At 53.3% G+C, this 24,275-nt stretch overlaps 1 protein-coding gene across 1 annotated transcript in view; it reads right to left on the reverse strand.

Annotated features, from left to right (window-relative positions):
* Window positions 1–12,004: 12,004 nt before the first annotated feature.
* Window positions 12,005–24,275, reverse strand: part of adora2aa (adenosine A2a receptor a) — a 45,422-nt gene continuing 33,151 nt past the window's right edge. Inside the window, exon 3 of the mRNA XM_072587007.1 lies at window positions 12,005–13,711. Coding sequence (XP_072443108.1) covers window positions 12,841–13,711 — 871 coding nt within the window. The 3' untranslated portion in view covers window positions 12,005–12,840. The remainder of the gene's footprint in view (window positions 13,712–24,275) is intronic.

A 24,275-nucleotide genomic window follows, 5' to 3' on the forward strand; every position in this document is an offset into this window, starting at 1 on the left:
GTGTACCCAGGAAAACCTTCTCACACAAAACCACCCCATGCCCTAGTGTGCCCAGGAACACCCTCACACAGCACCACCCTATACCACAGTGTACCCAGGATTACCCTCTCACACAGCACCACCCTGTACCACAGTGTACCCAGGAATACCCTCACACAGTACCACCCCATATCCCAGTGTACCCAGGAATACCCTCACACAGCACCACCCCATATCCCAGTGTACCCAGGAATACCCTCACACGCACCACCCCGTACTCCAGTGTACCCAGGAATACCCTCACACACAGCACCACCCTGTACCCTAGTGTACCCAGGAATATCCTCACACGCACCACACCATACCCCAGTGTACCCAGGAATACCCTCACACAGCAACACCCCGTACCCCAGTGTGCCCAGGAATACCCTCACACGGTACCACCCCATATCCCAGTGTACCCAGGAATACCCTCACACGCACCACCCCGTACTCCAGTGTACCCAGGAATACCCTCACACGCACCACCCCGTACCCTAGTGTACCCAGGAATACCCTCACACGCACCACCCCGTACTCCAGTGTACCCAGGAATACCCTCACACGCACCACCCCGTACCCCAGTGTACCCAGGAATACCCTCACACGCACCACCCCGTACTCCAGTGTACCCAGGAATACCCTCACACGCACCACCCCGTACCCTAGTGTACCCAGGAATACCCTCACACGCACCACCCCGTACTCCAGTGTACCCAGGAATACCCTCACACGCACCACCCCGTACCCTAGTGTACCCAGGAATACCCTCACACGCACCACCCCGTACCCTAGTGTACCCAGGAATACCCTCTCACACAACACCACCCCATACCCCAGTGTACCCAGGAATGCCCTCTCACACAACACCACCCCATACCCCAGTGTACCCAGGAATACACACACACTGCACCACCCCGCACCCCAGTGTTTCCAGGAATACCCTCTCAAACAGCAACACCCCATAACCCAGTGTTTCCAGGAATACCCTCACACACAGCACCATCCCATACCCAAGTGTACCCAGGAATACCCTCTCACACAGCACCATCCCATACCCAAGTGTACCCAGGAATACCCTCTCACACAGCACTACCCAGTCCCCAGTATACCCAGGAATACCCTCACACAGCACCACCACATTCCCCAGTGTACCCAGGAATACCCTCTCACACAGCACCACCCGATACCACAGTGCACACAGGAATACCCTCACACAGCACGACACCATACCCCAGTGTACCCAGGAATACCCTCTCACACAGCACCACCCATACCCCAGCATACCCAGGAATGCCCTCTCAGACAGCACCATCCCATACCCCAATGACCCAGGAATACCCTCTCACACAGCACCACCCATACCCCAGTGTACCCAGGAATACCCTCTCACACAGCACCACCCCATACCCCAGTGTACCCAGGAATACCCTCTCAGACAGCACCACCCCATACCTCAGTGTACCCAGGAATACGCCCCCACACAGTGTCACCCCATCCCCATTGTACCCAGGAATACCCTCACACAGCATCAACCCGTACCCCAGTGTACCCAGGGATACCCTCACACACAGCACCACCCTGTACAACAGTGTACCGAGGAATAACCACACAGAGCATCACCCCATACCCCAGTGTACCCAGAAATACACTCTCACAGCAGCACCCAGTACCCCAGTGTACCCAGGAATACCCTCTCAAACAGCAACACCCCATAACCCAGTGTGCCCAGGAATACCCTCTCACACAGCACCACCCCATACCCCAGTGCACCCAGGAATACCCTCTCACTCAGCACCACCCCAAACCCCCTGTACACAGGAATACGCTCACACAGCACCACCCTGTACCCTAGTGTACCCAGGAATACCCTCTCACTCAGCACCACCCCAAACCCCCTGTACACAGGAATACGCTCACACAGCACCACCCCATACCCCAGTGTGCCCAGGAATACCCTCTCACACAGCACCACCCCATAACCCAGTGTACCCAGGAATACTCACAGCACAAACCTGTACAACAGTGTACCCAGGAATAACCACACACAGCACCACACCATACCCCAGTGTTCCCAGGAATACCCTCACACAGCACCATACCGTGCCCCAATGTACCCAGAAAGTGCCTCTCACACAGCACCACCCCGTTCCCCAGTCTACCCAGGAATACCCTCACACAGCATCACCACATTGCCCAGTGTACACAGGAACATCCTCCCACACAGCACCACCCCATACCCCAGTGTAGCCAGGTACACCCTCTCACAGTACGACACGTACCCCAGTGTACCCAGGAATACCCTCACACAACATCACCCCATACCCCGGTGTACCCAGGAATAACCACTCACAGCATCACCCCATACCCCAGTGTACCCAGGAATACCCTCTCACACAGCACCACCCATACCCCAGTGTACCAAGGAATACCCTCTCACACAGCACCACCCCATACCCCAGTGTACCCAGGAATACCCTCAAACACAGCAACACCCCATACCCCAGTGTACCCAGGAATACCCTCTCACACAGCACCACCCAAACCCCCTGTACCCAGGAATACGCTCACACAGCACCCTCCCGTACTCTAGTGTACCCAGTAATACCCTCACACAGTACCACCCCATATCCCAGTGTACCCAGGAATACCCTCTCACACAGCACTGCCCCGTACCCCAGTGTACCCAGGAATACCCTCACACAGCACCATACCGTGCCCCAATGTACCCAGAAAGTGCCTCTCACACAGCACCACCCCGTTCCCCAATCTACCCAGGAATACCCTCACACAGCATCACCACATTGCCCAGTGTACCCAGGAATACCCTCTCACAGTACGACACGTACCCCAGTGTACCCAGGAATACCCTCACACAGTACCACCCATATCCCAGTGCACCCAGGAATACCCTCACACAGTACCACCCCATATCCCAGAGTACCCAGGAATACTCTCACACACAGCACCACCCTGTACCCTAGTGTACCCAGGAATATCCTCACACGCACCACCCCATATCCCAGTGTACCCAGGAATACCCTCTCACACAGCATCACTCCATACCCCGGTGTACCCAGGAATACCCACACACAGCACCACCCCCTACCCCAGTGTACCCAGGAATACCCTCTCACACAGCATCACTCCATATCCCAGTATACCCAGGAATACTCCCACACAGCACCACCCCATACCCCAGTGTACCCAGGAATAACCTCTCACACAGCACCACCCCATATCCCAGTGTACCCAGGAATAACCTCTCATACAGCACCACCCTGTACCACAGTGTACCCAGGAAAACCTTCTCACACAAAACCACCCCATGCCCTAGTGTGCCCAGGAACACCCTCACACAGCACCACCCTATACCACAGTGTACCCAGGATTACCCTCTCACACAGCACCACCCTGTACCACAGTGTACCCAGGAATACCCTCACACAGTACCACCCCATATCCCAGTGTACCCAGGAATACCCTCACACAGCACCACCCCATATCCCAGTGTACCCAGGAATACCCTCACACGCACCACCCCGTACTCCAGTGTACCCAGGAATACCCTCACACACAGCACCACCCTGTACCCTAGTGTACCCAGGAATATCCTCACACGCACCACACCATACCCCAGTGTACCCAGGAATACCCTCACACAGCAACACCCCGTACCCCAGTGTGCCCAGGAATACCCTCACACGGTACCACCCCATATCCCAGTGTACCCAGGAATACCCTCACACGCACCACCCCGTACTCCAGTGTACCCAGGAATACCCTCACACGCACCACCCCGTACCCTAGTGTACCCAGGAATACCCTCACACGCACCACCCCGTACTCCAGTGTACCCAGGAATACCCTCACACGCACCACCCCGTACCCCAGTGTACCCAGGAATACCCTCACACGCACCACCCCGTACTCCAGTGTACCCAGGAATACCCTCACATGCACCACCCCGTACCCTAGTGTACCCAGGAATACCCTCACACGCACCACCCCGTACTCCAGTGTACCCAGGAATACCCTCACACGCACCACCCCGTACCCTAGTGTACCCAGGAATACCCTCTCACACAACACCACCCCATACCCCAGTGTACCCAGGAATGCCCTCTCACACAACACCACCCCATACCCCAGTGTACCCAGGAATACACACACACTGCACCACCCCGCACCCCAGTGTTTCCAGGAATACCCTCTCAAACAGCAACACCCCATAACCCAGTGTTTCCAGGAATACCCTCACACACAGCACCATCCCATACCCAAGTGTACCCAGGAATACCCTCTCACACAGCACCATCCCATACCCAAGTGTACCCAGGAATACCCTCTCACACAGCACTACCCAGTCCCCAGTATACCCAGGAATACCCTCACACAGCACCACCACATTCCCCAGTGTACCCAGGAATACCCTCTCACACAGCACCACCCGATACCACAGTGCACACAGGAATACCCTCACACAGCACGACACCATACCCCAGTGTACCCAGGAATACCCTCTCACACAGCACCACCCATACCCCAGCATACCCAGGAATGCCCTCTCAGACAGCACCATCCCATACCCCAATGACCCAGGAATACCCTCTCACACAGCACCACCCATACCCCAGTGTACCCAGGAATACCCTCTCACACAGCACCACCCCATACCCCAGTGTACCCAGGAATACCCTCTCAGACAGCACCACCCCATACCTCAGTGTACCCAGGAATACGCCCCCACACAGTGTCACCCCATCCCCATTGTACCCAGGAATACCCTCACACAGCATCAACCCGTACCCCAGTGTACCCAGGGATACCCTCACACACAGCACCACCCTGTACAACAGTGTACCGAGGAATAACCACACAGAGCATCACCCCATACCCCAGTGTACCCAGAAATACACTCTCACAGCAGCACCCAGTACCCCAGTGTACCCAGGAATACCCTCTCAAACAGCAACACCCCATAACCCAGTGTGCCCAGGAATACCCTCTCACACAGCACCACCCCATACCCCAGTGCACCCAGGAATACCCTCTCACTCAGCACCACCCCAAACCCCCTGTACACAGGAATACGCTCACACAGCACCACCCTGTACCCTAGTGTACCCAGGAATACCCTCTCACTCAGCACCACCCCAAACCCCCTGTACACAGGAATACGCTCACACAGCACCACCCCATACCCCAGTGTGCCCAGGAATACCCTCTCACACAGCACCACCCCATAACCCAGTGTACCCAGGAATACTCACAGCACAAACCTGTACAACAGTGTACCCAGGAATAACCACACACAGCACCACACCATACCCCAGTGTTCCCAGGAATACCCTCACACAGCACCATACCGTGCCCCAATGTACCCAGAAAGTGCCTCTCACACAGCACCACCCCGTTCCCCAGTCTACCCAGGAATACCCTCACACAGCATCACCACATTGCCCAGTGTACACAGGAACATCCTCCCACACAGCACCACCCCATACCCCAGTGTAGCCAGGTACACCCTCTCACAGTACGACACGTACCCCAGTGTACCCAGGAATACCCTCACACAACATCACCCCATACCCCGGTGTACCCAGGAATAACCACTCACAGCATCACCCCATACCCCAGTGTACCCAGGAATACCCTCTCACACAGCACCACCCATACCCCAGTGTACCAAGGAATACCCTCTCACACAGCACCACCCCATACCCCAGTGTACCCAGGAATACCCTCAAACACAGCAACACCCCATACCCCAGTGTACCCAGGAATACCCTCTCACACAGCACCACCCAAACCCCCTGTACCCAGGAATACGCTCACACAGCACCCTCCCGTACTCTAGTGTACCCAGTAATACCCTCACACAGTACCACCCCATATCCCAGTGTACCCAGGAATACCCTCTCACACAGCACTGCCCCGTACCCCAGTGTACCCAGGAATACCCTCACACAGCACCATACCGTGCCCCAATGTACCCAGAAAGTGCCTCTCACACAGCACCACCCCGTTCCCCAATCTACCCAGGAATACCCTCACACAGCATCACCACATTGCCCAGTGTACCCAGGAATACCCTCTCACAGTACGACACGTACCCCAGTGTACCCAGGAATACCCTCACACAGTACCACCCATATCCCAGTGCACCCAGGAATACCCTCACACAGTACCACCCCATATCCCAGAGTACCCAGGAATACTCTCACACACAGCACCACCCTGTACCCTAGTGTACCCAGGAATATCCTCACACGCACCACCCCATATCCCAGTGTACCCAGGAATACCCTCTCACACAGCATCACTCCATACCCCGGTGTACCCAGGAATACCCACACACAGCACCACCCCCTACCCCAGTGTACCCAGGAATACCCTCTCACACAGCATCACTCCATATCCCAGTATACCCAGGAATACTCCCACACAGCACCACCCCATACCCCAGTGTACCCAGGAATAACCTCTCACACAGCACCACCCCATATCCCAGTGTACCCAGGAATAACCTCTCATACAGCACCACCCTGTACCACAGTGTACCCAGGAAAACCTTCTCACACAAAACCACCCCATGCCCTAGTGTGCCCAGGAACACCCTCACACAGCACCACCCTATACCACAGTGTACCCAGGATTACCCTCTCACACAGCACCACCCTGTACCACAGTGTACCCAGGAATACCCTCACACAGCACCACCCCATACCCCAGTGTACCCAGGAATACCCTCACACAGCACCACCCTATACCACAGTGTACCCAGGAATACCCTCACACAGCACCACCTGGTTCCCCAGTGCTCCCAGAAATACCCTCACACAGCTCCACTCCATACCCCAGTGTACCCAGGAGTACCCTCACACAGTACCAACCCATCCCCAGTGTACCCAGGTATACCCTCACACAGCACCACCCCATAACCCAGTGTACCCAGGAATACCCTCACACAGCACCACCTGGCACCCCAGTGTACCCAGGAATACCCTCTCACACAGCACCACCCCATACCCCAGTGTACCCAGGAATACCCTCTCACACAGCACCACCCACACCCCAGTGTACCCAGGAATACCCTCTCACACAGCACCACCCCATACCCCGGTGTACCCAGGAATACCCACACACACAGCACCACCCCGTACCCCAGAGTACCCAGGAATACCCTCATACACTACCAGCCTGAACCCCAGTGTATCCAAGAGTACCCTCACACAGCTCCACCCCGTCCCCAGTGTACCCAGGATCACCCACACACAGCACCACCTCGTACCCCAGTGTACCCAGGAAGACCCTCACACACAGCACCACCCATACCACAGTGTAGCCAGGAATACCGCCACACACAGCACCACCCATACCCCAGTGTACCCAGGAAGACCCTCACACACAGCACCAGCCCGTACCCCAGTGTACCCAGGAATACCCCCTCACACAGCACCACCCCTTACCCTAGTGCACCCAGGAATACCCTCACAAACCACCACCTGGTACCCCAGTGTACCCAGGAATACCCCCTCACACAGCACCACCCCATACCCCAGCATTCCCAGGATTACCCTCACACAACACCACCCCGTACCCCTGTGTGCCCAGAAATACCTTCTCACACAGCCCCACCTGGTTCCCCAGTGTACCCAGGAATACCCTCACACAGCACCACCCTATACCCCAGTGTACCCAGGAATACCCTCACACAGCACCACCCTATACCCCAGTGTAACCAGGAATACCCTCGCACAGCACCACCCTATACCCCAGTGTACGCAGGTATACCCTCACACAGCACCACCCTATACCCCAGTGTACCCAGGAATACCCTCACACAGCACCACCCTATACCCCAGTGTACCCAGGAATACCCTCACACAGCACCACCCTATACCCCAGTGTACCCAGGAATACCCTCACACAGCACCACCCCGTACCCCAATGTACCCAGGAATACCCTCACACACAGCACCACCCCATACTCCAGTCAACCCAGGAGTACCCTCACACAGTACCACCCCATCCCCAGTGTACCCAGGAATACCCTCACACACAGCACCGCCCCATACCCCAGTGTACCAAGGAATACCCACACACAGCACCACCCCATACCCCAGTGTACCCAGGAATACCCTCACACACAGCACCACCCCGTACCCCAGTGTACCCAGGAATACCCTCACACACAGTACCACCCCGTCCCCAGTGTAGCCAGGAATACCCTCACACACACCACCACCCCGTACCCCAGTGTACCCAGGATTACCCTCACCCAGCACCACCCCATACTCCAGTGTACCCAGGAATACCCTCACACACAGCACCACACCATACCCCAGTGTTCCCAGGAGTACCCTCAAACAGTACCACCCCATCCCCAGTGTACCCAGGAATACCCTCTCAAAGCACCACCTCGTACCCAAGTGCTCCCAGGAATAACCACACACACCACGACCCCATACCCCAGTGTGCCCAGGAACAGCCTCACACAGCACCACCACATACCCCAGTGTACCCAGGAATACCCTCACACAGCACCACCCCATACCCCAGTGTACCCAGGAATACCCTCACACACAGCACCACCCATACCACAGTGTAGCCAGGAATACCCTCTAACACAGCACCACCTGGTTCCCAAGTGCACACAGGAATACCCACACACAGCACCACCCCATACTCCAGTGTACCCAGGAATACCCTCACACACAGCACCACACCATACCCCAGTGTTCCCAGGAGTACCCTCAAACAGTACCACCCCGTCCCCAGTGTACCCAGGAATACCCTCACACGCAGCACCACCCCGTACCACAGTGTACCCAGGATTACCCTCACACACAGTACCACCCCATACCCCAGTGTACCCAGGAATACCCTCACACGCAGCACCACCCCATACCCCAGTGTACCCAGGAATACCCTCACACACAGCACCACCCCTTACCCTAGTGCACCCAGGAATACCCTCACAAACCACCACCTGGTACCCCAGTGTACCCAGGAATACCCTCTCACACAGCACCACCCCATACCCCAGCGTTCCCAGGATTACCCTCACACAACACCACCCCGTACCCCTGTGTGCCCAGAAATACCTTCTCACACAGCCCCACCTGGTTCCCCAGTGTACCCAGGAATACCCTCACACAGCACCACCCTATACCCCAGTGTACCCAGGAATACCCTCACACAGCACCACCCTATACCCCAGTGTAACCAGGAATACCCTCGCACAGCACCACCCTATACCCCAGTGTACGCAGGTATACCCTCACACACAGCACCACCCCGTACTCCAGTCAACCCAGGAGTACCCTCACACAGTACCACCCCATCCCCAGTGTACCCAGGAATACCCTCACACACAGCACCGCCCCATACCCCAGTGTACCCAGGAATACCCACACACAGCACCACCCCATACCCCAGTGTACCCAGGAATACCCTCTCACACAGCACCACCCGTCCCCAGCGTACCCCAGAATACCCTCTCACACAGCACCACCCGTACCCCAGTCTACCCAGAATACCCTCTCACACAGCACCACCCGTACCCCAGTGTACCCAGGAATACCCTTTCACACAGCACCACACCATACACTAGTGTGCGCAGGAACACACTCACACAGCACCACCCATACCCCAGTGCACCCAGGAATACCCTCACACGCAGCACCACCCCATCCCCAGTGTACCCAGGAGTACCCTCACACACAGCACCACACCATACCCCAGTGTACCCAGGAGTACCCTCAAACAGTACCACCCCGTCCCCAGTGCACCCAGGTATACCCTCACACAGCACCACCCCATACCCCAGTGTACCCAGGATTACCCTCACACAGCACCACCCCATCCCCAGTGTAGCCAGGAATACCCTCACACACAGCACCACCCCATACCCCGGTGTACCCAGGAATACCCTCACACAGCACCACCCAATACCCTAGTGTACCCAGGAATACCCTCACACAGCGGCACCCCGTACCCCAGTGTACCCAGGAATACCCTGTCACACAGCCCCACCTGGTTCCCCGGTGCTCCCAGGAATACCCTCACACAGCTCCACTCCATACCCCAGTGTACCCAGGAATACCCTCACAAGCACGGCCACGTACCCCAGTGTACCCAGGAGTACCCTCACACAGTACCACCCCGTCCCCAGTGTACCCAGGAATACCCTCTAACAAAGCACCACCTGGTTCCCCAGTGCACCCAGGAATACCCACACAAAGCTCCACTCCATATCCCAGTGTACCCTGGAATACCCTCGCACACAGCAGCGCCCCATACCCCAGTGTACCCAGGAATACCCTCTCTCACAGAACGACCCGTACCCCAGTGTTCCCAGAAATACGCTCTCACACTGCACCATCCCATACCCCAGTGTACCCAGGAACACCCACACGCATCACCACACCGTACTCCTGTGTACCCAGGAATACCCTCTCACACAGCACCACCCCATACCCCAGTGTACCCAGAAATACCCTCACATGCAGCACCACACCGTACCACAGTGTACCCAGGAATACCCTCTCACACAGCACCACCCCGTACCCCAGTGTACCCAGGAATACCCTCTCACACAGCACCACCCCATACCCCAGTGTACCCAGGAATACCAACACACAGATCCACCCCGTACCCGAGTGTACCCAGGAATACCCTCACACAGCACCACCCCGTACCCCAGTGTACCCAGGAATACCCACACACTGCACCACCCCGTACCCCAGTGTACCCAGGAATACCCTCACACAGCACCACCCCGTACCCCAGTGTACCCAGGAATACCCACACACAGCACCACTCCGTACCCCAGTGTACCCAGGAATACCCTCTCACACCTTGATCAGACTATTTCCCACTCTCTCCACTGTGGGCTGGGGGGGAAGTGTATGGTGAAAGTGTATGCTCTCTCCTTGTTGGACATATTGCTCTGTGAATGTCGAAGTCAGCAACAGTTGAAATAAAGTGTGCTCCTCATTTCATGAGTAAGGCTTTATTTTAATTATTTCCCATATACAGTGAGAACACTTAGAAACCACTGATATTCCTCAGGTTGATGGCTTGCTCATTGATGGGATGGTCACTCCCACCAACATTTTCCTGCTCAGCTACAGAATGACTCTGGAGAAGGTGATGAGAAGTTGGCTGTGAAACCCAGCTTCTGTGTGGACAAGGGTTTGGGACAGCTGGGATGGAAGTGTGGGTCTCCCCCACCATCTCACAGGGCAGTTATGAGTAAACCATATTTCTGTGGGTCAGGAATGATGGTATGTCAGACCAGGTAAGGATGACAATTTCCCTTCCTAGAGGAAGAGCAGACGTACTGGGTTTTTAAAGAATTATGATAAATCATCGTTTTAATAGCCAAGACCAGCTTTTTATTCCCAATTTAATGATCTACATTTAAAGTTCCCCAGCTTCCTTGAGGAGGCTTTGATTATGTGGATTACTGGCCCAGAAACATTCCCATTAGGGACCAATTGCACAAGCTGATGTCAAGCTTGTGTGCACTCGCCCTCACTATAATTGACAAGCTGAAGGTGACAGGCCAGGCCAACACCCTCCTGCAATGTCACTCCCCAGCCAACAGCCCTGCCCCCCCCCTGAAAGTCACTGCTTCTTTCTTTGTCCTTCAACGCCAAAGACGTTCATGCGTTCACAAAGTCACCTTTTTCTCAATCTACCCTGTCCATCCTCTTCAGAATCTTGTACGTTTCAGCTAGATCTCTCCTCATTCTTCTAAACTCCAAAAAGTAAAAGACCAACCTGTGTTAAAAAGTCAACCCCTTTCACAGCCAAGTGAACCTGCGTTGAACTGTTCAATGCCAGTACATTCCTTTCAAACCAGAGAAGATCTCATCCAGTTGCAACCAGATTGTCCATTCCAATGTCCTCCTCAATCCAACAGCCCCAAGCCTGTGACATCACTTGCCCACTCCCCCCCCCCCCCCCCCCCCCGTGGCATCACTGGATCCTCCCAATGATGTCATTGACCGAACCAATGTTATCACTGCCCAAAACCATGACATCATTGTCTCAGCCTCAATGACATCACTGTTCCTTCCCATTACATCATAGTCCATTTCCCTACACTGTGTCTGATCTCCTCCCTCTCTGTCAGATTTGTAAATATAGTGGAATGAAACTCCCAGAGCAAGTTATGGCCTGGGTTGAGCTGAAACCTCCACACATGAAGCTGATCCAGCCAGCTTACAATTTACTTCCTGAATGCTATCGAGTATGTCAGGGCCTCGAAGAAGCAGGCGTGATGTGAGTGAGCTGGTCGTTTCCTGTGCACCGTCAGTGTCTCAGACTGCAATCCCCCCCCCCAAACCACATGGGCTCATGTAAACACCACACAAAACTTTACAGCGAATAGCTTACAGACAGGAATACACAACACGACAAGAACACACACAGCATTGCTGCCAGGGAGCACCATCCTCCATTCCCATCCCCGCCTCCATTTCCCCACTAACTATGGCAGGTAAGAGGCAGTAGTCTGGTATTGCACAGGAAGCTAGACAAATACACAAGGCATTCAGGTAATGTAAGCTTCACACTGAGCTGCTATCAAATCTCTCACCCACTCCGTGACCTCCACACATGAGTCCTTTATATCCTGTCGGCATGTAGTCACTCTCTTTCTCTCTCTCTTTCTGTGCATCCATCCCTCCCTCCTCTCTCTCCCTCTCTCTCTCTCTCTCTCTCTCTCTCTCTCGCTTCTGTTACTTGTTGCCACTGGAACCCTTCACCTTGTTGTTGGAACAAGTTAGAGCCTCATTGAGCTGAGGATCAGGAGACTTTGGTGAGAGTCGAGCCGGGAGTCTGTTGTGCGGAGACAGTGGGGAGCTGACCCTCGGTGTTTCCCTCTCCCTCTGGTTGTTGCTCCCCTGGCTCCCTGTGGAGCCGGAAATCTGGGACATGTCCGTTCTGCTGCGGATCTTTCTCCAACACGTGTTGGGAGCAGGCGTGCACCAGACCAAAACCTCCCCCATTGAGGTGAGTACCCCCACCGCTCCCATGGGTGGAGCTTCTCGTGCTCGGCGTTTGCAGCACCTGGTCTGGCTTCCTCAGGATGTGCTTCCTCAGAATCTTGCGGAATGTCTGGCGGAACTCTCGGATGCGGTACGCATAAATGAGAGGGTTGACCACAGAGTTGGCATGGGACAGGATGATGGCAAAGTACATGATCCAGGCCGGGGGGCGACAGTTCTCACAGAAGAGGTTGACGCAGTTAATGATGTGAAGCGGCAACCAGCAGACAGCGAAGAGACCCACGATGATGGCCAAGGACTTGGCAGCGTGCACCTCCTTCTGAAGGGTGGACCTGCTCTTCTCAATGGCTGTGGTCTTAAACTCCATCTGCTTGAGTTGATGGCGGGCGGCCATGAAGATCCTCAAGTAAATGCCAAACATGATGAGCAAGGGCATCAAGACGCAGGCAAAGAAGTTATAATACACCATGTAATCCATGGTGACCACCTCTTCGAACAGGCAGGAGACCATGCCATCCCTGCAGCCTTCGGTCCTGTTCAGCTTCATGGTGAGCTCGCAGTTGGACTGATTCCAGCCCAGCATCGGGGTCAAGCCGATCATGAAGGACAGGATCCAGCAGACACAGATGATTCCCCTGGCCCGCTGGCCAGTCACCAGGCTGTTGTACCTGCAACGACAAGCGATTGGGCAGCTTAGCATCGAGTATGCTTGGAAACCGGTGCAACTGAGAAGTGAGATCAACTGCAGTTTCTTAACAAGTGAAAATTGAATGTTTTGTACCTTGCTGCTGAGAGCTCTCCTTCACAGTAGATTGATAACTCTTTGAATGGTGCTGCCCCATTGTTGGATGGGGTTAACAGCCACCACGATGCCCCTTACCATAGCTGTTTCCTGGCCTGGAGGTAGGGAAAGGTGGAGAAGGTGAGGTGAAGGCAGGGTCCAGATAGCTTTGAAGGAAGGCGAGATGTTTGACAAGGTCAGGGAGCTGAAGGGTGCTGTTCCCTTGCTGCTCCATGCTATCTGTCAGGTGACAGGGAAACCATCCCACCAGCTTCCTTGGTTCAGGAAGGGATGACCGTCCCAAGTGGCACTCTGTGGACCATTGAGGGAACCCCCCCAGTGATAACATGTTCCTCCTGCAACATGTATGAGGTGAGGGATGTGTTAGGGAACTGGAGCTGGAGTTGGATGAACTTCGGATCATTCGGGAGGCAGAGGGGGTCATAGATCGGAGCTATAGGGAAGTAGTAACTCCAAAGATGGCAGATAGATGGGTGACAGTGAGGGGGACTGGGAGGAAGCAGCCAGTGCAGGGACCCCCTGCGGCCGTTCTCCTCAAGAACAAGTATACCGTTTTGGATACTTGTGGGGGGGACGACTTACCAGGACGACTTATCAGGCCTCTGGCACGGAGCCTGTCCCCACTACTCAGAAGGGAAGGGCGGAGAAGAGCAGAGCAATAATAATTGGGGACTCGATAGTTCGGGGCACAGATAGGCGGTTTTGTGGGAACGAGAGAGACTCACGTTTGGTATGTTGCCTCCCAGGTGCAAGGGTACGTGATGTCTCTGATCGTGTTTTCCGGGTCCTTAAGGGGGAGGGGGAGCAGCCTGAAGTCGTGGTCCATATTGGCACCAATGACATAGGTAGGAGGAGGGCTGAGGATGTTAGGCAGGCTTTTAGGGAGCTAGGTTGGAAGCTCAGAGTTAGAACGAACAGAGTTGTTGTCTCTGGTTTGTTACCCGTGCCACGTGATAGAGAGTCGAGGAATAGGGAGAGAGAAGAGTTAAATGCATGGCTACAGGGATGGTGCAGGAGGGAGGGATTTCGGTACTTGGATAACTGGGGTTCTTTCTGGGGAAGGTGGGACCTCTATAAACAGGATGGTCTGCACCTGAACCTGAGGGGCACCAGTATCCTTGGGGGGAGGTTTGCTAGTGCTCTTGGGGGGGGTTTAAACTAACTCTGCAGGGGCATGGGAACCCAGACTGTAGCTTTAAGGTGCAGGATCTGGAGTGTAGGGAGGTAAGGAATGTGGCATCAATCTTAAAGGAGGGTGCCTGTAAACAGAAGAGTGGCTTGAAGTGTGTATACTTTAATGCCAGAAGTATACGAAATAAGGTAGGTGAACTCTCAGCGTGGGTTGGTACCTGGGACTTCGATGTTGTGGCTATTATGGAGACATGGCTAGATCAGGGACAGGATTAGCTGTTCCAGGTTCCAGGGTTTAAATGTTTTAGTAGGGTCAGAGGTGGGGGTAAAAGAGGGGGTGGTGTGGCTTTGCTTGTCAAAGATAGTATTACAGCGGTGGAAAGGACGATGGACGAAGATTTGCCATCTGAGGTAGTTTGGGTTGAGATTAGGAATAGGAGAGGTGAGGTCACCCTGTTAGGAGTCTTTTACAGGCCTCCTAATAGTCCTAGAATCGTTGAAGAAAGGATTGCGAAGATGATTCAGGAGAAGAGTGACAGTAATAGGGTGATTGTTATGGGGACTTTGACTTTCCTGATATTGATTGGGAAAGCTATAGCTCAAGTTCGTTAGATGGGTCAGTGTTTGTCCAATGTGTGCAGGAGAGTTTCCTGACACAATATGTAGATAAGCCAACAAGAGGTGAGGCCATACTGGATTTGGTTCTGGGTAACGAACCAGGCCAGGTATTAGAACTCGAGGTAGGTGAGCACTTTGGGGACAGTGACCACAATTCGGTGATTTTTAGTCTAGTGATGGAGAGGGATAAGTGTGTACTACAGGGCAAGAGTTATAGCTGGGGGCAGGGAAATTATGATGCGTTGAGGCATGACTTAGGATGTGTGGATTGGAAAAGTAGATTCCAAGGCAAGAGCGTAATTGATATGTGGAACTTGTTCTAGGAGCAACTATTGAGTGTCCTTGATAAGTACGTACCTATCAGGCAGGGAGGAAAGGGTCGTGTGAGGGAGCCGTGGTTTAATAAGGAATTGGAATCCCTTGTTAAATGGAAGAGGGCGACCTTTGTAAAGATGAGGCGTGAAGGTTCAATAGGGGCGATTGAGAGTTATAAGGTAGCCCGGAAGGACCTGAAGAGAGAGCTAAGAGCAGCAAGGAGGGGACATGAAAGGTCCTTAGTTGGTAGGATTAGGGAAAACCCTAAGGCTTTCTATAGGTATGTTAGGAATAAAAGAATGACTAGGGAAGGAATAGGTCCAGTCAAGGATAGTAATGGGAAGTTGCATGTGGAGGCTGAAGAGATTGGGGAGGCACTGAATGAATACTTTTTGTCAGTATTCACTCAGGAACAGGGCATTGTTGTCGATATGAATACTGAGGCACGAATAAGTAGAATGGATGGCTTTGAGATATGTAGGGAAGAGGTGTTGGAAATTCTGGCAAGGGTGAAAATAGATAAGTCCCCTGGGCCTGATGGCATTTATCCTAGGATTCTCTGGGAAGCAAGGGAGGAGATTGCAGAGCCATTGGCCTTGATTTTTGTGTCCTCTTTGTCTACAGGAGTAGTGCCAGAGGACTGGAGGCTAGCAAACGTGGTTCCCTTGTTCAAGAAGGGGAGTAGGAATAATCCTAGTAACTATAGGCCAGTGAGTCTCACTTCTGTTGTGGGCAAAGTCTTAGAGAGAATTGTAAGGGATAGGATTTATGCACATCTGGATAAGAATAATGTGATCAAGGATAGTCAGCATGGTTTTGTGAAGGGCAGGTCGTGCCTCACAAACCTTATTGAATTCTTTGAGAAGGTGACTAAGGAGGTAGATGAGGGGAAAGCGGTAGATGTGGTATATATGGATTTTAGTAAGGCGTTTGATAAGGTCCCCCATGGTAGGCTACTGCAGAAAATACAGAGATATGGCATTGAGGGTGAGTTGGAGGTTTGGATTAGGAATTGGCTGGCTGGAAGAAGACAGAGGGTAGTAGTTGATGGCAAAGGTTCATCTTGGAGTGCCGTCACTAGCGGTGTTCCGCAAGGATCTGTTTTGGGACCATTGCTGTTTGTCATTTTTATCAATGACCTGGAGGAAGGGTTAGAAGGTTGGGTGAGCAAGTTTGCGGATGATACGAAAGTCGGTGGAGTTGTAGACAGTGAGGAAGGATATGGCAGGTTACAGCGGGATATAGAGAAGCTGCAGAGCTGGGCAGAAAGGTGGCAAATGGAGTTCAATGTAGCTAAGTGTGAAGTGATTCACTTTGGTAAGAGTAACAAAAAGATGGGGTACTGGGCTAATGGTAGACTACTTGGTAGTGTGGAAGAGCAGAGGGATCTTGGTGTCCATATACACAGATCTCTGAAAGTTGCCACCCAGGTAAATAGTGCGGTGAAGAAGGCATATGGCGTACTGGCTTTTATTGGTAGAGGAATTGAGTTCCGGAGTCCTGAGGTCATGCTGCAGTTGTATAAGACTCTGGTGCGGCCGCATCTGGAATATTGTGTGCAGTTTTGGTCGCCATACTATAGGAAGGATGTGGAGGCACTGGAACGGGTGCAGAGGAGGTTTACCAGGATGTTGCCTGGTATGGTAGGAAGATCGTATGAGGAAAGGCTGAAGCACTTGGGGCTTTTTCATTGGAGAAAAGGAGGTTTAGGGGTGACTTGATAGAGGTGTACAAGATGATTAGGGGGTTAGATAGGGTTGACAGTGAGAACCTTTTTCCACATATGGAGTCAGCTATTACGAGGGGGCATAGCTTTAAATTAAGGGGGGGTAGGTATAGGACAGATGTTAGGGGTAGATTCTTTACTCAGCGAGTCGTGAGTTCATGGAATGCTCTGCCAGTAGCAGTGGTGGACTCTCCCTCTTTATGGGCATTTAAACGGGCATTGGATAGGCATGTGGAGGATAGTGGGCTAGTGTAGGTTAGGTGGGCTTGGATCGGTGCAACATCGAGGGCCGAAGGGCCTGTACTGCACTGTATTCTTCTTTGTTCTATGCTCTAACATCCCTGCCCTCTATGCCAGGCCTTGCTTGTCTGACCTTGGCCAACTCCAGACTTCACTGACCTGGTTGAGAGAACAAGCACCTTCTCAGTCGGGCGCAGTCCCGGTGGTGACCACTGTACTTGGTGGCGCCGGTGAGGTGACTGTGCTGCCTCTCTCTGATAGGAAGCAACTCTTCGAGATGGGAACCCACTGTTTTAAAGGGACAGGAATCCAGCAACAGCAGAACGTGGAACCATTAACCCTGCTGATTGGATCAGGAATTAGAATCTTTCACAAACTTCTTCTGGGACTTGGATATTAGAATGCAAATTTGAAAACTCCCCAAAGATACCAAATAGGGAGGTGGGGGAAGACAGTGAGGATTGTAAGAATCAGGACGTAGAGACATGTGGGAGAAGAACTAAGACAAAAGAGTGAAGTGGTCCAGTTTAGCATAACTGACAGGGAAATCCGACATCGACTTAACAACACGGTTCAAAGGTGTGTGCAGGGTCAGGGGGATCTGGGTGCAGATCTTTGCAGGGAGCAGGGCAGAGAGGGAAAGTGGATAGTAAAGCATATGGGATCTTCAGCTTCATAAACATAGAGATAAAAGCAGAGATGTTATATTGAGCCTTCATAAAGCTCTGGTTGGACCACATCGATAGGATTTTAAAAACCTTTATTCGTGGGATGAGGCGACGCCAACATTTATTGCTAAACCCAAATCACCCAGTGGGCAGTTAAAGAGCCAACGAATCAGAGAGACTTACAACCCATCCATGCCGACCAGATATCCCAACCTAACCTAATCCCACCTGCCAGCACTTAGCCCATATCCCTCCAAACCCTTCCTATTCATATACACATCCAGATGTCTTTTAAAAGTTGCAAATATACCAGCCTCCACCACTTCCTCTGGCAGCTCATTCCATACACACACCACCCTCTGTGTAAAAACGTTGCCCCTTAGGTCCCTTTTTTATCTTTCTCCTCTCACCCTAAACCAATGCCCTCTAGTCCTGGATGTTCCCATCCCAGGGAAAAGACCTTGTCTATTTACCCTATCTATGCTCTTCATGATTTTATAAACCTCCACAAAGTCACCCCTCAGCCTCCGATGTTCCTGGGAAAACAGCCCCAACTTACTCGGCCTCTCCCTATGGCTGTGGGCCTGGAATCACATGGAGGTCAAACTGGGCAGTGACGGCAGGTTCCTTCCCTATAGGCCATTACAATCCTAGAATCCCACAGCTTGGAAGCAGGCCTTTCGGCCAATTAGGTCCATGCTGACCACCCTCAGAGCATCCCACCAAGACCCACCCCATTCTTGTAACCCTGCATTTTCCGTGGCTAATCCACCTATCCCTAAACACTATGGGGCAGTTTAGCTTGGCCAATCCAGCTAACTCATGCATCTTTGGACTGTGGGAGGAAACCGGAGCACCCGGAGGAAACCCACAGAGACACGGGGAGAACGTGCAAACTCCACACTGACAGTTGCCTGAGACTGGAATCGAACCCGGGTCCCTGGTGCTGTGAGGCAGCAGTGCTAACCACTGAGCCACCGTGTTATCGCATGAGTTTTTCTGACACGGGTTTTCTGACAATTGCCAATGGATTCATGCTTATCATTATGCTCTTAATTCTAGATTTTTAAAAGTAATTCCACCATCTGCTGTAGCAGGATTCAAACCCAGGCCTGCAGGACAATACCTAGGTCTCTGCATCAACAGTTTGGTGATAATAGCACTCAGCCATTGCCTCCGCTAATTATACTTTTTATATTAAAGTAAGTATTATATCCATTATCAGCATCCTTAGGGTTACTATTGTCCAGGAACACAACTGGACTAGCTGTATAAATACAATGGCTACAACAGAGGCTAGGAACACTGCAGCAACATTTATTCTAAAAGGACTGGATAATAAAAATTAGAAGTGTTGCTACAATTATTGAAGGCATTGGTGAGACCACACCATGAGCACTGTGTCCAGTTTTGGTCTCCTTACTTGAGGAAGGATGTGATGGCACTGGAAGCAGTTCAGAGGGGGGGGTCACCACATTGATCCCAGGGATGGAAGGGCTGGTGGGTGAGAAGGGGTTGAACAGCTCAGGCCTGTACTCCCTGGAGTTCAGGAGAATGGGGAGGGGCTAGGGGTGATTGAGAGGTATAAGATGGAAAAGGGAACTGACAAGGGGGTCCTTGAACAGATGTTCCCCCTTCTGGGACAGTCTTGAACAAGAGGTCATGGATATCGAGTGAGAGGAGGGAGGTTCAACACTGAGAGGAGGAGGGGTGGGAATCTGTGGAGCTCACTGCCCCAGGGTGAGGTGGAGGAGGAATCAATCCACAGATTCAAGAGAGAAATCGATATGGGGAGTAGGCAGGAGAGAAGAGTTCAGTTCAGCCATGATCACATGAAGTGGCAGAGTGGCTCAAAGGGCTGCATTACCGACTCCCACTACTAATTTCTATGTTACCAAGAGCAACTCCCCTCCTGTCTCCCCAGAATCTGTCCACCATCTACAAGGCACAGGTCAGGGTGTGTTGGAACACTCCCCACTTGCCTGGATGGGGGCAGAACCAACTATACTCAAGAAACACGACACCATCCAGGAGGAAGCAGTCCACTCAATTGGTATCACAGCCACAAACATCCGTTCCCTCCATCACCAACTCAGTAGCAGCAGTGTGTACGGTCCATAAGATGCACTACCGAAATTCAGCAGCTTCCAAACCCATCACCACTTCCATCACAATGATAACTCTGGGGAGTGTAAGGGGCGGACTGCAGTCTGGGGAGAGAGCTATAGGGTAACGGGTAGTCTGTAGACTCGGGAGTGGGCTGTGGTGTAAGGGGTGGTGTGTAGTCTGGGGAGTGGGCTGTAGTGTAAGGGGTGGTGTGTAGTCTGGGGAGTGGGCTGTAGTGTAAGGGGTGGTGTGTAGTCTGGGGAGTGGGCTGTAGTGTAAGGGGTGGTGTGTAGTCTGGGGAGTGGGCTGGAGTGTAAGGCGTGGGGTGTAGTCTGGGGAGTGGGCTGTAGTGTAAGGGGTGGTGTGTAGTCTGGGCAGTGGGCTGTAGTGTAAGGGGTGGTGTGTAGTCTGGGCAGTGGGCTGTAGTGTAAGGGGTGGGGTGTAGTCTGGGCAGTGGGCTGTAGTGTAAGGGGTGGGGTGTAGTCTGGGCAGTGGGCTGTAGTGTAAGGGGTGGGGTGTAGTCTGGGGAGTGGGCTGGAGTGTAAGGGGTGGGGTGTACTCTGGGGAGTGGGCTGTAGTGTAAGGGGTGGGGTGTAGTCTGGGCAGTGGGCTGTAGTGTAAGGGGTGGGGTGTACTCTGGGGAGTGGGCTGTAGTGTAAGGGGTGGGGTGTAGTCTGGGCAGTGGGCTGGAGTGTAAGGGGTGGGGTGTAGTCTGGGGAGTGGGCTGTAGTGTAAGGGGTGGGGTGTAGTCTGGGGAGTGGGCTGTAGTGTAAGGGGTGGGGTGTAGTCTGGGCAGTGGGCTGTAGTGTAAGGGGTGGGGTGTAGTCTGGGGTGTGGGCTGTAGTGTAAGGGGTGGGGTGTACTCTGGGGTGTGGGCTGGAGTGTAAGGGGTGGGGTGTAGTCTGGGGAGTGGGCTGTAGTGTAAGGGGTGGGGTGTAGTCTGGGGAGTGGGCTGTAGTGTAAGGGGTGGGGTGTACTCTGGGCAGTGGGCTGTAGTGTAAGGGGTGGGGTGTACTATGGGGAGTGGGCTGTAGTGTAAGGGGTGGGGTGTAGTCTGGGCAGTGGGCTGTAGTGTAAGGGGTGGGGTGTAGTCTGGGGAGTGGGCTGTAGTGTAAGGGGTGGGGTGTACTCTGGGGAGTGGGCTGCAGTGTAAGGTGTGGTGTGTAGTCTGGGGAGTGGGCTGTAGTGTAAGGGGTGGGGTGTAGTCTGGGGAGTGGGCTGTAGTGTAAGGTGTGGTGTGTAGTCTGGGGAGTGGGCTGTAGTGTAAGGGGTGTGGTGTACTCTGAGGAGTGGGCTGTAGTGTAAGGGGTGGGGTGTAGTCTGGGGAGTGGGCTGTAGTGTAAGGGGTGGGGTGTAGTCTGGGGTGTGGGCTGTAGTGTAAGGGGTGGGGTGTAGTCTGGGCAGTGGGCTGTAGTGTAAGGGGTGGGGTGTAGTCTGGGGAGTGGGCTGTAGTGTAAGGGGTGGGGTGTAGTCTGGGGAGTGGGCTGTAGTGTAAGGGGTGTGGTGTACTCTGAGGAGTGGGCTGTAGTGTAAGGGGTGGGGTGTACTCTGGGGGGTGGGGTGTAGTCTGGGGAGTGGGCTGTACTGTAAGGGGTGGGGTGTAGTCTGGGGAGTGGGCTGTAGTGTAAGGGGTGGGGTGTAGTCTGGGGAGTGGGCTGTAGTGTAAGGGGTGGGGTGTAGTCTGGGGAGTGGGCTGTAGTGTAAGGGGTGGGGTGTACTCTGGGGAGTGGGCTGTAGTGTAAGGGGTGGGGTGTACTCTGGGGAGTGGGCTGTAGTGTAAGGGGTGGGGTGTACTATGGGGAGTGGGCTGTAGTGTAAGGGGTGGGGTGTAGTCTGGGCAGTGGGCTGTAGTGTAAGGGGTGGGGTGTAGTCTGGGGAGTGGGCTGTAGTGTAAGGGGTGGGGTGTACTCTGGGGAGTGGGCTGTAGTGTAAGGGGTGGGGTGTAGTCTGGGCAGTGGGCTGTAGTGTAAGGGGTGGGGTGTAGTCTGGGGAGTGGGCTGTAGTGTAAGGGGTGGGGTGTAGTCTGGGCAGTGGGCTGTAGTGTAAGGGGTGGGGTGTAGTCTGGGCAGTGGGCTGTAGTGTAAGGGGTGGGGTGTAGTCTGGGGTGTGGGCTGTAGTGTAAGGGGTGGGGTGTAGTCTGGGGAGTGGGCTGGAGTGTAAGGGGTGGGGTGTACTCTGGGGGGTGGGGTGTAGTCTGGGGAGTGGGCTGTAGTGTAAGGGGTGGGGTGTAGTCTGGGGAGTGGGCTGTAGTGTAAGGGGTGGGGTGTAGTCTGGGGTTGGGGTGTAGTGTAAGGGGTGGGGTGTAGTCTGGGCAGTGGGCTGTAGTGTAAGGGGTGGGGTGTAGTCTGGGGTGTGGGCTGTAGTGTAAGGGGTGGGGTGTAGTCTGGGCAGTGGGCTGTAGTGTAAGGGGTGGGGTGTAGTCTGGGGAGTGGGCTGTAGTGTAAGGGGTGGTGTGTAGTCTGGGCAGTGGGCTATAGTGTAAGGGGTGGGGTGTAGTGTAAGGGGTGGGGTGTAGTGTAAGGGGTGCGGTGTAATCTGGGGAGTGGGCTGTAGTGTAAGGGGTGGTGTGTAGTCTGGGGAGTGGGCTGTAGTGTAAGGGGTGGGGTGTAGTCTGGGGAGTGGGCTGTAGTGTAAGGGGTGGGGTGTAGTCTGGGGAGTGGGCTGTAGTGTAAGGGCTGGGGTGTAGTCTGGGGAGTGGGCTGTAGTCTGTTCTTGCTCTGGCAGATTGATGTGATGGGGTTCGTCAGTGAGCTGTGACATTTTGTCCTTGTCTGTCTTTATGATCTTGTCCTGGCCATTGTTTGATTGACGAGTTTGAACTGTGACCTCCACTTGTCCGTCTCCCACACCGAAAGCTAATTTCATTCAATTGGAGACAGCTGCAGGTACCTGAACAAGCAGAACCCTGGCTCAATGAAAAGGATCCTCACAATTCTCTATCACAGTCTGCACAGAATCAAACTGGCCGCATTGCCTTAAACAACCATCGAGAAACCACTTCCTGTGTAACCTGACTGTTAAAAGCCATGAGCTCACTGGTTATTTCCAGCTGAAATAGATGCTGCTTGAGCTGTTGTCAGGTTTTAATTACGATTGTAATTCAGGTTCTCATTTTTAAATCATCTTCGAGAAAATCCATTAACACTGAAGACATCCTGAACAGTATAAATAACAAACAGTCAAAAACGATTTCACCTTTTTGGGCAATCGTATCTGAAAAAACACTGTCGTTTTTTCCATATTTAACCAATTCCACATGGAGAAATTTGATTCAGTTCCCATCAGAAATAAGATTGGCTCATCTGAACAGACCAATGTGTTCACCAGGCTGATCGTGTTCACACCAATAACACCCAAAAACAAATTCTTCACACTAGCAATGAGTAATTTCTCAAGTGTCATACACACTGTTTCTCATTACCATATTGCTCCCCTGTATTATTGCACTGTCCTTTCTCCCTAACTTTCTCGAGCTCACCTCAGGTAGGGACTGAGGAGGCCATTCAGCTCATTGAGCTTGCTCTGCTCTACAATGCAACCATGGCTGATTGTACACTACAGTGTGTTTTACTCAGCCCATAACCCTGTACCTGACTGATAATCAGCAATCTATCAATCCCTCCCTT

Source organism: Chiloscyllium punctatum, chromosome 17, assembly GCF_047496795.1.
Source record: "Chiloscyllium punctatum isolate Juve2018m chromosome 17, sChiPun1.3, whole genome shotgun sequence".
NCBI classification, from domain to species: Eukaryota; Metazoa; Chordata; class Chondrichthyes; order Orectolobiformes; family Hemiscylliidae; genus Chiloscyllium; species Chiloscyllium punctatum.